The sequence below is a fragment of the Pelecanus crispus genome, chromosome 9 (genome assembly GCF_030463565.1).
Source record: "Pelecanus crispus isolate bPelCri1 chromosome 9, bPelCri1.pri, whole genome shotgun sequence".
NCBI classification, from domain to species: domain Eukaryota; kingdom Metazoa; phylum Chordata; class Aves; order Pelecaniformes; family Pelecanidae; genus Pelecanus; species Pelecanus crispus.
Genome location: NC_134651.1, coordinates 40,602,524 through 40,615,836, shown reverse-complemented (window position 1 = coordinate 40,615,836; position 13,313 = coordinate 40,602,524). Strand labels below are relative to the sequence as shown.

General features: G+C 47.0%; 1 protein-coding gene across 2 annotated transcripts in view; it reads right to left on the bottom strand.

Annotated features, from left to right (window-relative positions):
* Window positions 1-13,313, bottom strand: part of COL5A1 (collagen type V alpha 1 chain) — a 157,885-nt gene that overhangs the window by 46,428 nt on the left and 98,144 nt on the right. For both annotated transcript variants that reach the window (XM_075716081.1, XM_075716082.1), the window contains exons 18-25: window positions 11,126-11,179; window positions 10,153-10,206; window positions 8,074-8,118; window positions 5,183-5,236; window positions 3,934-3,978; window positions 3,238-3,291; window positions 2,570-2,614; window positions 1,306-1,359 (exon numbers count right to left, since the gene is read on the bottom strand). In XM_075716081.1, coding sequence (XP_075572196.1) covers window positions 1,306-1,359; window positions 2,570-2,614; window positions 3,238-3,291; window positions 3,934-3,978; window positions 5,183-5,236; window positions 8,074-8,118; window positions 10,153-10,206; window positions 11,126-11,179 — 405 coding nt within the window. The remainder of the gene's footprint in view (window positions 1-1,305; window positions 1,360-2,569; window positions 2,615-3,237; window positions 3,292-3,933; window positions 3,979-5,182; window positions 5,237-8,073; window positions 8,119-10,152; window positions 10,207-11,125; window positions 11,180-13,313) is intronic.

The window sequence follows — 13,313 nt, the reverse complement described above, 5'->3', positions numbered from 1 at the left end:
CATTTTTACATCAACAAAACGTAGGAGAAAATGCAATCTGAATTTGTCCTGTGAGTTTAAAGGGCACCAAGAGCATCAGTGCACAAAGGTGTTCATATAACCGTGCTTGCCTGCAGCTCCTGACATCTCTCTGCACCCCGGGGGGTGGGGCAAAATGGGAGATTTCAAAAGCTTTTGTCCACTCTGCACTAAATCATCACCATTTTCAAAATGCCTATCTCCATTACTGCTACTAAGATCAAAAATCGATGAGCAACTCGGTTGGCTTTCACAGTGAGACGCTTCAGGTCCTCCGGGATTTTCAGATATCTTCCAAGACCAATTTCTATAAAGAGACCATGGGTGGATTTTTGTCCTTGGAAAGAGAAACCTGTATCCTTACAAACCTACAAACTGTCTGCAAGCTACAGGGCTAGCTGTGGCAAAGGAACCAGTGCCTGCGCACACCCACACATGCTCAGCTTGCAGGTCTTACGCAGCCTTCGGTCTGCATAAAAACAGACCTGGCGTCTTCTCCAGCTGAACTTCCCTGGGGGCTGCTGTAGGAATTTCACGTCGAAAGCTACAGCCTTAGAGATGTTCTGGGCTTTGCTTTAGCTGCTCTGTTGACTCAGCTAACAATTGTATGAATGTTCGAAATGCCCTCTGTAGGAATGATAATCCCAGGGTGGGAAATGTAATTTTTTCTTGCCATGCTCTGCATTTACATTAGTGGAACGTAACTATTTTACATTTGTCGCTCTTAAAACCAAGTGCCTCTGAGGTGTGTAAAAATGAGATCAGGTTTGAAGGCCAGAGATTTTTAAGACCAATTTCCAGAGCAAGGAGCAAATAATGTTTAAAGTAGGATTAGGAGGAAGCTGCAAGAATACAACATTGACATGCAATTTCAACCTGTTCTTATCACCGTTCTGCAGCAGCGCCCAGCAGCCCTGAGCGAGATGAGGACCACCCCGTGCTAGTGCTGCAGTACGCGTAACCACACACACACAGGAGACCATCCCTACCTCGGTGAGCTGCCAACCTACATAAAACAGAGAGGAGAAACAGAAGGAGGGGAAAGAGAGGCCCAAAGAGATGGTGAGAAGTACCTAGGGCTACGCTGTGAGGCCGAGCAAAGGTTGGAGCAGGGACAGGGCTTCTCACACTCAAACCCTTCAAACTCAGCTGAAACGTGGGCAGGATGAGCCTGAGCTCGCAGGCTCTTGTGCTTCACAAGCCCACAGTGCACCCCAGCGTAGATGGGTGCGGGATCAGGCCCTGCAGCCCTGGTGCCAAGCAGAGACCCAGAAGAGGATGACTTACCGGAGGACCATCTGCACCAGGCATGCCAGGAAGACCAGGTTTGCCCAGCGGCCCCTAGAAACAAAAAGAAAAACAACAGCTGCAATGGTCAGAGTCTCCAGAGCATCAGAGGAAGGGGCTTTTCAGACACGTTTCTTGCTTCTCCTAGATGCAAAAGGCTGCAGAGAGGCGAGTCTGTTGGAAAAGCTGCCGTGACTTGCAGGAGCCTGCTTATTTCTGTGGGCAAAGTTGTTTCAGCATCCTGGGATACTGCAGCGTCGGTGCCAGCACCTCACGCAGACACGATATGGCAATGAGAGCTCAACAGGAGACGCCGGGGTGTGAGGCATCAAGCTGCTGTCCTGCCGAAAGGGCACGATGCTGCACATGTGTATAAGCACAGGTTTGAGGATATCAAACTATGGGGCTCACTGGACCGAGAAACGCCCGTTCTTTGGTGACAAACGGCAAGGCGATTAACTGGCAAAGGAGGAGCGGAGCTGCCTCAATTGACTGTGCTTGCTGCTTTAACACCGTTCCATGATTACCTTTTTAATTAAGCAACCCTCTGATTTCTCACACTGCTAAGGAGCGCCACTGCTGTTGCAAGTGTGCGACTCAGCACTGAAATCCGAGAGCCCTTTATCTGGCAGAACTGCTAATGTGCTCCTTCACAGGAGAATTATCAATAATTTGAGTCCACCCCATGCTGCCAACACAAGCAGGGGATTCTCCTGGTGTGTCCACTGTGTCCTTACTCAACGAGAGCTGAGCAAACACCCGGAGAATTACCGCTCTGTAGGCAAAACTGTTCCCCTTGTTTAAATCCTGATGGTCCCATGACTGCCTGATGGGAACCAAGGCCAGCACCTACCCCACGTCAACAGCAGTGGAAAATCAGAGACAGCTGGCGCAGGCAGGGAGGAGGCAGAGGGAGGGGATCTCGGCTGAGCGAGCCAAATCCACGGGCTCTTCCCATTACCATCCCGCTCAGACTTCCAGGCATTTAGCCCACAGAAAAAGACAATTTTCAGTCCTCTCCTAATGTTTTACTACAGGCTGCCTTCAAAATGTTTCTCTTAAGATGGGAAATGAATGCAAATATTATGAATTAGAGGTAAACTGTGCTTTCTTGTCTCTCTTCTGTCTGGAATGAGACGCATTAGACTTTCATAGACACGGCTGCAAACAGATGTTGCATACGGGGCAAAGGAGCAGCTGAAGTAGCAAATGCATATTAATGGTAACAGTTGTCTTAAGTCAGAGCTGCAGTATTTAAACGTACTTTCTCTCCTGGGGGACCGATTGCGCCTTGTGGACCTGGAAGACCCTGTGAAAAGAAAAAAAACCTAGGGTCATTAAGGAACAAGTTATTCGTTCCAAATGCATTTTGGCAGTGCCTCAGCTGAGCATCATTCTGGTGCCTGCAATGGCTGGGGATTTCCCCAGCTCCATTCATTCTCAAAATGTCTTACAAGAGACGATAAAATTTCATTTTTGCACGGCATGCCTCCTCTGGAGAGCTGCACCGCTCCACCGTGTGCGGCCAGCCTCATCCCCAGGATGGAAACAGAGATGCTCAGAGGAGCAAGACTTGCTGAGAGCCGTGGAGAAGGCTGACAGCAAGGCTTGGACATCTGTGTTACCCATCTGGCTCCAGAGCAACGGGGCTGTGGGATGCTAGAAACCAGACATGAGCCACAAGATGTGGCTCGGCCAAAGAGGCTGCTTGGACCTGCGTTTGGCTTTGCATCACGGCAGCAAAAGCCAGGTGAGAACCAGGGGGATCTGAAACTGAGAGCATTTTCAGGAGGATTTTGGGCCAGCGATGTATCATCAAGCCAATTCCCAGCAAATCCCCTTATTGCTGGTCCCATCTCTGGTCGGGGAGCGAAGCTTGTTCAAAATTATCATTCCTTTTTCCCACCCATACACCTCTACTTTTCCTCTTACCTGAGCACCTGGGTTACCCTGCTGTCCTGGGGGACCCGGCTCACCTTGAGGACCCTGTGAGAAGACAAGGGCAGAGCTGAAGGCAGGAAAGGCGAGAGTGGAGCCGGTGCTTCCTCGGGCACCGCGGCTCCTGCCCCTCGCACAGCCCCGCACCCTCCCACAGCATCTCGACACCCTCTCTAACCAGTAACCGAGAGCTCCTGGGAAAGGGAAACAGCTTCTCTCCACGGTGGGATAGGGAAGGGTGAAGTTATTTCAGGGCACACTCATTTCTCTGCATGGACATGCAGCCCAAATGAGCTGAGCAGGTCTTTAACACAACCAGGCTTTGCATTGGCTCTTCTGCAGGGAGTCCATTTCATCTGCTTAGCACAAAGCATGAGGCACATAAAGATTTTTTTTTTTTTTTCCTCCTCCCTCAGTTAAATTACTATATTTGGATATTCATTAGAACAACACACATCTCGATGAAAATGTTTGATCTTTCATGGGGAAATAATGTGTAATTCCATCAGAAATTATAATAAATTAACATCCATTTGCTGTCGGAAGATACCCTCTGTGGTTTTCACAGGCTCTGATAGGAATCTAGACCAGGCTAAAAAGCAATTAGCAAATCTAATTTTATAGAGTACATTTTACGTTTCCCTCTACATAACATCTGAACTGTCTGTGAAGTTTGCAGTAAAAACTTACCACATTCCCCTTGGGACCTGTTTGTCCATCCATACCAGCCACACCCTGAGAAAGGATTTAAAAAAACAGCACTAAGAAAATATCTCGTTATTTTGCACCACAAAAGCAGAGAAATTGCCATAAAAATAGCAAAACATCAGGAGGCCCTTTGGACCACATGGAAAGGGAACAATTTTCTAAAAGGTGTTTGGTAAAGCAGCCAATTCCACGAATCCAGTTTACACTTTAAAAAGTCATTTCAGTGTTTTCCCCACTGGTTCAACCTGCCTGCGAGGCAGAATCAGCGTCAGGTTGAAGCAAATCCTGGCTAAGTACCGCGGCCGATCGCCTCTGACAGCGAGCGGGCGTGGAGTAGCAAATAAAAAGGAACAACCGGACAAAAGACCTCACTCGGGATGTGAATGCATCGTTCAACAAGGCAGCGGGTGAAGGCAATGGGGCTGCACTGCCTCGTGCCAAAACTAAAGGCAACCGGGATCAAACGCTCCCTGAGCATCTTCATTAAGGGGATAAGGTGGTACACGGTCAACTGGAGATGTCCTGGTAGGGGTTCCCCTGCCACCATTTTGCTCTGGTGGGGCAACTTATCTGGGTGTAACGGCATGCTTGTGCAATAGGAGACGGCTGTGGAGCAGATCCTGAATGCTCATTAAATTTCAGCAGGACTAGGAGCTCGGAGTGAAGATGTCTCCGTGTCCCAAGAGGGGCTAAGGGTTTCACAACGCTCACCATTAAATGGTGACCCCTTTAGCTCTAGCAGCAGCCTGGGTTTCAGTTTTTAAGTTCTGGGACTTCAGCGAGCTGCAGTGATTTACGGAGAGAGCCCCTGCAGCAGCGCATGACAGATAAGGTGACTGTCTCCCAAATAAAAAACGGCACGTTCTTTCCTCGGCTTTCGCCCAAAATATGAACAAACTGCTTTGAAGTCTCACCAGCCCTCAGGCAAAAGTTAATAGTAAAGCCACTGTGTTAATAACTCTCATTCTTCCCTTTCAGCTTGAGTGAGGCATTAATATTTACTCAGGTGGGCCAAATCTTGAGCAGCCATAAATGGACGTGACGCCACTGAAAATGGGGGAGAATATGGACTTTGAGCCATAACTTTTTTTTGAATACCACTTCTTTTCATTGCACAGATGTATAAAATTATGCAGCTCTATTATCTGTTTGAATGACTAGTGGGGACATGGTATTTTGCCCGGAAAGCTCAGCTGACTGCCTGAGGAGGGCAGCAGCCCCAAGAACTCACCGGTGGCCCCGGGGGTCCTGGCGGCCCCTTCGGTCCCAGCAGTCCTCGGGGTCCCTGTTGAGGAAAACAAATGGGGTTAATGTTTCCAGTGTCCCCCCGGCCGGCGCTGCCGTGAGCGTGGATCGGGGTGAGCTTGTGCACGGCTGAGCACTGCTCTACCCGGGAAGCGTCGGGGCTGGCGCGGCAGTGACCTTGCTGGTTTTGCAGTAACAGCAGCTTTCTTGGTTTACAAACTGGGAAGAGAAATCCTGTGTGCACACACCCTTGAATTACACGGATAAATAATATAGGCACAGACATTTTTTCTTTGGATTGGAAGAAGGCCCATTTAAACCAACCTTTTTTAATTAATTTAATCATATTCCTGAATTACCCTGTAATGCACAAAATGACGCAAAACACTTTGCAGCCAAGTCATTCTAGCTGGGGAGTATTATGAAGAATGACCTGATACCGCTAGTGGATCATTAGGGTTAGCATTTCAAAATCTCTCTAGATTTAATTTTTATCATGGACAATCTGTACAATTCAGCAAGGCTGGAAAAGGTTTTCAGCCTGCAGCATAAATGTACATTTTCAAAGGCACTTGGTTTGTAAACCTTAACCAGTCAGGACTCATGGTATCGTGGTGTTTTCCTTCCGTTTCTAGCTTTCTCCCCAGATTTAACCTCGCATCATCTTCAGGGAAATTGGTAGGATTGGAGCGTCACATTGAATAAGCAGAGACATGGCAGGAGAATTGTATTCATTCAATAGGAAGCTTTGCAAATCACACCCTGGCACCTCCCTACCTTGAGCCTTCAGGTGGGTTTGTAGTGAAAAGAAAGGGACGGGGTTTTGCGTGCACTCAGCTGCAGATCTGAAAGCTCACCTTTTAAATGTAGGCCCTTTCTTAAATTAGGGACCATAGGGGGACTCTGGGTATTTACAGGGATGGTGCTCGTTCACTGTCACGGAAGAAAATCATTCTTGACTGGTAGGCAGTTTTATCTGTCTACCCAAATATTATACGTCCCTTTTTATGATGCAGAGAGGACAAAGGAATTAAAATGAAATGTTACAAGATAAAATAGGAGACATTAATAAAGTGTCTGATCTCAGAGACTGCAGGGATTTTGATCCTGCAAAAAACGCAGCGTGCAGCACAGAATGGATGCATTGACGGAGTGGTCTGCCCCAGCTGCCGGAGACCTTCACGGGCTAAAGCTTTGCATGCTGAGCCCCAGCAGAGCAGAAACTCTGCTTGTATCAACTGGCAATGGGAATTGGAAGGAAATGGAGCAGGATGAAGAGAAAGAAATTTTGAAGTCCCACCACTAGTTTCAGTTACCATTAAATTTGGCAAGACTCTCTTTTGGCTCAGGGCACAGAAAGAGGCAAACATGCAGATTTAGGGTGTATACATTTATGACAAAAAGTTCCCTGTAATGCAATTTAAACCTTTACTCTGGCCATCACAGACATTTTTGCTCGTGTTGCCGAAATAAAAATAAACCTCCCTGCATGCATTATCATCATTTAAGTTCCTCTTTTGTTACTGTGTTACCTGAGCACATAAACGCTTTTAAGAAGTTAATAACCTGTAAGTTATTGCTTAGACACGTGCTAAGGAGATAGCCGAGTTGATTAATCTTTCTCAGAAGTTAATCAGACATCTCGTCTATAATTTAGTTCCAGTGAGTCTGTAAATGCCAACTGTTCCCTTTCTCACATGAAGTGCATCCAACAGTTCTCATCAATTACTCTCAGGCCACCACGCTGGGCCTTAGAGCAACAAAATAAGACATTTTGAAAGCAAAGCCGATGGTAAATGATAGATCGTTAATGTTCTTTTCATAACAAAGGGAATGCATTTTGGATGAAATAAGCAGCCAGCAACTGTAGTACACACAAAGATCTACAGACAGCCAGAAACGGAGTTTACCATTGCCAGTAAAGTAATAAATACCGAGTATTGGGGGAAAAAATGCTTTCAGAGTCTCAAATTGACAACCCAACCATTTCTTTTTAGTGGGATACTCCTTGAAAGCATTTCTTTGGGTTGGCCAAAAGATTTTTGCCCACCACCACCAGCATCTCCTTTTAACCTTATTGATACTAGCAACTCCCTCCTTCGCTAGCCCTGGTTCAGCTGCTCCGGTGTTAGCAGCATGTGGAGGCCCAAACATTGACAAACTGCGGATTTCTGAAGTTTTGTGCACTGCGAAAAGAATATTGATCCCACTGAAGTCAGGGCTAGAAGTATCCTTGAGCTCAATCCTGCCAGGATTTCATCCAGAGATTTAAAAGGGATCACTCGCACTGCACAAAACGAAGCGTGCGGGCAAGGGAGCTGCATGGCTAATTGCTGCCGTTACCTGCGCAATAGCAGACAAAACCGTTCCTCACTGGACTTTGCTACAAACACTCACAACAACTGTATTTCACATATGTTTACCATGCATAATTTCTACCCCAGCCAACTTACCTGAATCAGGAAGGATACATGCGGGAAAGGTATGAGACCCATCTAAGCTAAGTTTTCCATTTACAATTACACTTTTTTCAAAGACTAGCCAGTGAGCCAACAAAATCAATGAGAATTTTGCTCATTTAAAAACCAACCGAACAAAAACCCAATCAAACAAAAAAAAGCCCGCAGAAAGCATCTTCTCTTCTTGGTAGCCATCTTTGTGGAAAAAAGACAAAACAGAGTTGTTACAGCAAAGATAACTCTCTAGACTCTTCACATGGATCTTCGAGCATGAGAAGCTCAGTCCCTACAGGACCTCAGGGGTCTTGCTTAGCACCAGAAGAGCTACCCCAAGGGACCCCTCAAAACACCGTTATGATATCAAGACCTTGACCAAAGCAGTGCTGCTGTACATCAAGCCAAAGGAGGAGATACTCACAGGTTCTCCAGGTAGACCTCTAGGTCCAACTTCTCCATCATCTCCCTGCTCAGCAGCAAAGGCAGCGAGGGAAGCATCAAGAGAGACAGAACAAACAGTTATATTTCAGTCACATCGCAGGTGTTTCATTCTTGTTAAATAATAATCACTCACAAAACTTCTGCTTCCCTGGAGTAATAAAGGGGTAGCCATGCATAAGGAAGACCTCGTAAGCCTGGAGACTAATACTGCGTGTGCAGAATTTACTGAGGTTTAACCCCAGGCGGCAACTAAGCACCACACAGCCGCTCGCTCACTTCCCGCCCTGGCAGGATGGGGGGAAAAGAATTGGAAGGGTGAAAGTGAGAAAACTCGTGGGTTGAGATAAGAACAGTTGAATAATTGAAATAATAATAATAATAATAATAATAATATTATGATAAAATTAAAATAATAAAAAAAATTGTAACGAAAAGGAAAATAACAAAGAGAGAGAAATAAAACCCAAGAAAGACAAGGGATGCTCACCACCAACCAACCGATGCCCAGCCAGTCCCCGAGCAGCTGGCCCCCGGCCAACATCCCCTCCCAGATTTCTTGCTGAGCCTGACGTCGTATGGTGTGGGGTATCCCCTGGGGTCAGCTGTCCTGGCTGTGTCCACCCCCCCAACTCCTTGTGTCCCCCCAGCCTGCCCGCTGCTGGGGTGAGCAGAAAAGGCCTTGACTCTGTGTGAGCACTGCTCAGCAGTAGCAAACACATCCCTGTATTGTCAACGCTGTTTCCAGCACAAATCCAAAATACGGCCCCATACTAGCTACTATGAAGAAAATTAACTCTACCGCAGCCAAAACCAGCACAATTAGAAATGCCGTTAAGGATACTTCATAATTCATGTCAATGTTTATAAACAAGATGGATTTTGCTAATAGACAAGATATAGTAGAAACAACTCAGGGCATGCGAGTCAATAACTGCAAGATTTAGTACCAAATGGAATGGGAAGCCAGTATGGAAGTGCCGCCCTGGGAATGGGATTTAGCCAAATTAGCCCACGGGCTCCTCAGATAAACCAGAGGCAGCAAAGAGGTAATTGCTCACCCCTCCACTCCCATCTCCTGCTGATGCCCCACCGATCCCACAGGAGTATTAGATGGTGCCTCCCCTGAGTTGCTTTTAAATCACTCAAAACCTGAGGCTCCCTCTTAGGAAATCAACCCCCGCAGCCAGCCCTTCCAAACCTTCCTCTTCTGCTGATAAAATTCATGCTCCTCTTCCCAGTTATGCCCTCCGAGCTTTCCTCTGCACACACCTCGAATGTTTTTCTTTTCTCTTTAGGATTAAAGTTCTCCAGACACTTGTTCTTTCCCCGCAAGACACAAGTTTGATCTTTTCAACTTCAAAGAACATTACAGCCTCAACTAATTAATCCTCACAACCTCGTGGTGAGGAAGGTGTTATTAGCTATGCTTTACAGAGGAAACAAATAGCCAAAGGTAGAAAGAAAACATTGTGGAAGGGGATTAGAGCCTGGGAAATCCATACTTGCTCCTCCAATCAAACCACATGATCCTCACAGCTACGGATTCAGCATTTTCAATCTCTCCTCCTAAACCAGCCCTTCTAGACCTGTAATCACTTAGTTTGAGACTTGCTAAAGGCCTTCGACTATTGACTAAGCAGTGTGGAAGGAGAAGTGAACAATTTGATTTTTGATTCCCACATCTGTCTGGAATTTGTGTTCCCAAGTCTTGCTGCAGTTTGCTGGATCTTAGAAAATCAGAAGTGATAGTTTGCACACCTAGAGGATGAACGTTTTTCTTGTGTTATTTTTTTCCTTTAACAAAAACTTGAGTTTTCTGACCAGATCTTTAAAAACAAGTCCTTCTTTTCACTTTTATTCCCATCCCCTTGTTCTGCTTCCCTCTCACCCCGCCGCATCCCCAGGACACAAGGACGGGGTGCTGCCGCGCCGACCAGCAGCAGATGACATGCTGATGCTGGCTGCTCTTGCCATGCCTCTGGCTGATGCTGCATCTGCTTCTTGTTCGCGGAAGTTAGTTATGAAATCAAAGGACTGCTGAATCCAGAGACAGACTTACCCTCTCGCCATCCTCTCCAGGTGCCCCTGGGGGTCCGTGGGGGCCTGGCTCACCCTATAAGGAAACAACAGAAAAGCTTCAGAGAAGGTGGAGACACTGGCAGTAGAAAACATTGGGTGACGTTGAGAAACCAAGCAACAGGGCTGACTTTTCTGTCTGCTCCATGTGCTGAAGGCAGTCATACCCTCACGGTTCCCGTCTCCCTGTGCTCTCTGAAGCAGCAGCCCTTCTCTACCTGCTCAGGGCCACACATCGGCTCCACCACGGACAGACCCATGTCCTCCAGCAGACAGAGCTCACGGGATTTACTGGTGACACTTTGGCAGGGGTCTGGGAACCAAGCAGGAGCTGTAGCTCCTTCAGGAGAGGGACTCAGGCTCTGCATGCAGTTATTGCTTTACCCAAGGCACGCTATTCCATTTCTGGCTGATTAAGCATCTCTCTCAGGCACAGTCTTCCCTTTCCTGCGTAGCTTGTAATCACGATGCAATCTCCGCTGTTCAAACACTCCCTTGCTTCATAAAGCAATGGCTGCACTCTCTAGGGAGGGGAGGCACAAACAGCCTGCCAAAACAACCAGCTTCTTGCATTTTTTCCCCTCATTGTTTAATTATAAAGCAAAGAGAAGAATCCCATTGTAATTTTTGGCAATTTCCATCCACAACTGCACTGGCTAAAAGCAGGTTTTTGCTTCTTGCTTTATTTTTCAGTCTGCATTTTATTAAGGCAATTCTTTTTCCCCCCTTTCCAATTTCAAGCAATCCCAGAAGGACCTTGCAGCTTCCCGGGATGTGAATGCTGTGCCTGGGAGGGATGCTGCGACATCCCACACACTCTTACGGGCCACACTCATCCTCTCCTAATTGCACCATTGTGGCTCATCCCCAGCAATAGCTGCCCTCCTCCCAGCCACCTCCCCCTGCCAAGGTTTCATTATAGACCGTGGCCAGAAGACAAGTGGAAGATAACTTACTCTATTTCCCTTCTCACCAGGCAAACCAGCCAAGCCATCAAACCCTCGGTCACCCTAAAAGAAAAAACAGTTTAGTACGCATTTCCACCTGCTGTTGAATATCTTCCCAATTTGTTTCCTTTCTGTGTCAAGGACAGATCGATTTTCTCCCACAGACATTCAGCCTTCATCTCCCATCAGACCAATGATGATTTCAAAGTTATAGATTAAAAAAAGAAAAAAGTTCAAAGTCATTTTACCTCCTTCCCTCTCCCCCCAGCACCTACAGTTTTAAATGTTTTTCCACATGGATTTCAGAGCTTCTCAGGGTGAATTCTCCATGATCTAAAGAATCTCCCCTTCTGGACAGGTTCTTCTAGTCCATTTACTTTTTTAATTCTATGGAATTCCAAACGACAATCCAGTGGTGAGCAAACGGGACACTAGTATATGCCACACCTGCCAACAGGTACCCAAACACTACCCTGAGCTTTACTCCAATCCATCCCATACATCCTTTTAACCCTCCTGGACACTCCAAGGAAACAAATACATATAAAAATAAATTCTGGAGACGGTCTTAATGAAGTCCAGGTCGGAAGACAGATCTGTTTTGACCTAAAAAGGAACGTCATCAACTGGTAAATTTGGTAACTTCACATGGATGCTTAAGGATGTTTTGACCTAAAAAGGAACATCATCAGCTGGTGAATTTGATGACTTCACATGGATGCTTAAGGCTCTTGCGAAAGGGACATCTCCACGCTACCCTGCAAAGAGCAGCCTGCTCTGCCCGACCCCAGCCTGAGCAGGCACAAAGCCAGCTGCAAGACCGTGGATGTATAGGGGATATATGGCCCCAAACTACTGCCACTGGCAAGGCAAAACAAGGCAAGAATGGCTCCCACCATACCTCTTGTCTTACACATCTCCAGTAGCTCCTGCCACTGCTGTAAACGCAGCTCTGGGCCAAACAGCTTTGGCCATCCTTCTGGGGAGCATGACGCCAAGCCCAAAATAATGAGCTCTGCTAAAAGGCTGGGTGTGTTAATTTGTGCTTGGCACCATATTAAGAAAGTCATGCAACCTCACGCTGGCAGAGCACAAGCAGCGCTTGCCAGCATCTGCCTGCAAATGACCGTGCGAACGTCCCCTAAGCGCGCTCCTCACGTCCCCTGCCCAGGCCCGTGGATGCTCCCAAAGGAAATGGGCAACACTGAGAAATTCAAGTGTGAGGAAGAAAAAACAAAACCCCATTAGTCTGAGGGCAGGCGGGCAGCAGGAGCCTGCCCTCCTGGGGCTTTCGCCCGTGCCCGCGCAGCTCCTCCGGGTTGGTATGTGGAGAGCTCAAGGTGAACCATGGCAACCCGCAATAGGGTTTCTGTCCAAACTTGTGCCCTGTTCCAGTCTCCCATGTTCTGGGGGGAAACAGGGACACCAATGCATAGAGACAGCCTTTTCCCGAAAGCCTCAACTCTTTAAAAAAAGAGAGAAGACACAGAGGTGTTTACAAATCGCAGGCGACACCATCTCCTAACGCCCAGGGCAGAAGGCAGCGAGCACCATCCAGTAGACAGAAAAGTCCCTTTTTCTCTGTAGAGAGGTGAAGCCACTTGCATTTTCACATACTAATGGTATGTGAAAATAGTACCAGCTCCTCCCTTCCATAAATCCTTTACCTATTAGCAAGGGAAAGAAAATCGATCACACCTGAGCAGATCCGAGGACGGATCGGTCTGGCCAAGGCTGGCCGAGGTGCACCCAAGGTAACCAACAGCTCTTTGTTCTGGCAGGTCCTAGAGCATCGCGCTGTCTCTGCTCACAGCAAATTTCCTTCTCCTTCCCCAGTGCTGCTCGTTACTCTGTTTTCCCTTCTTCCCTGGCATCCACTCCTCTGAGGGCAGTCGACACTCATTAAAGCACTTTACTGGATAAATGATTTGCAGTCTCCTGTCTCGGTATCAAAACCCCCCATCTATTCCAGCTTTAAGTATCTACATAATAAAGTACTTACACCTTCTAATACATGATTCCCTGAGCAAACTTTCTCTGCATTCAATTTCAGTGGAACAGCTTCTTTCCTGCTTGATAATACCACCAGATCACAGCTGAATGAAGGGATTTTGTCTCAAATAAAAATACAGGGCATTAAAATTCCTCACCACGTCTTCTACATTTCCTCACCCAGTTAATAGGTAATTTTTTTGAT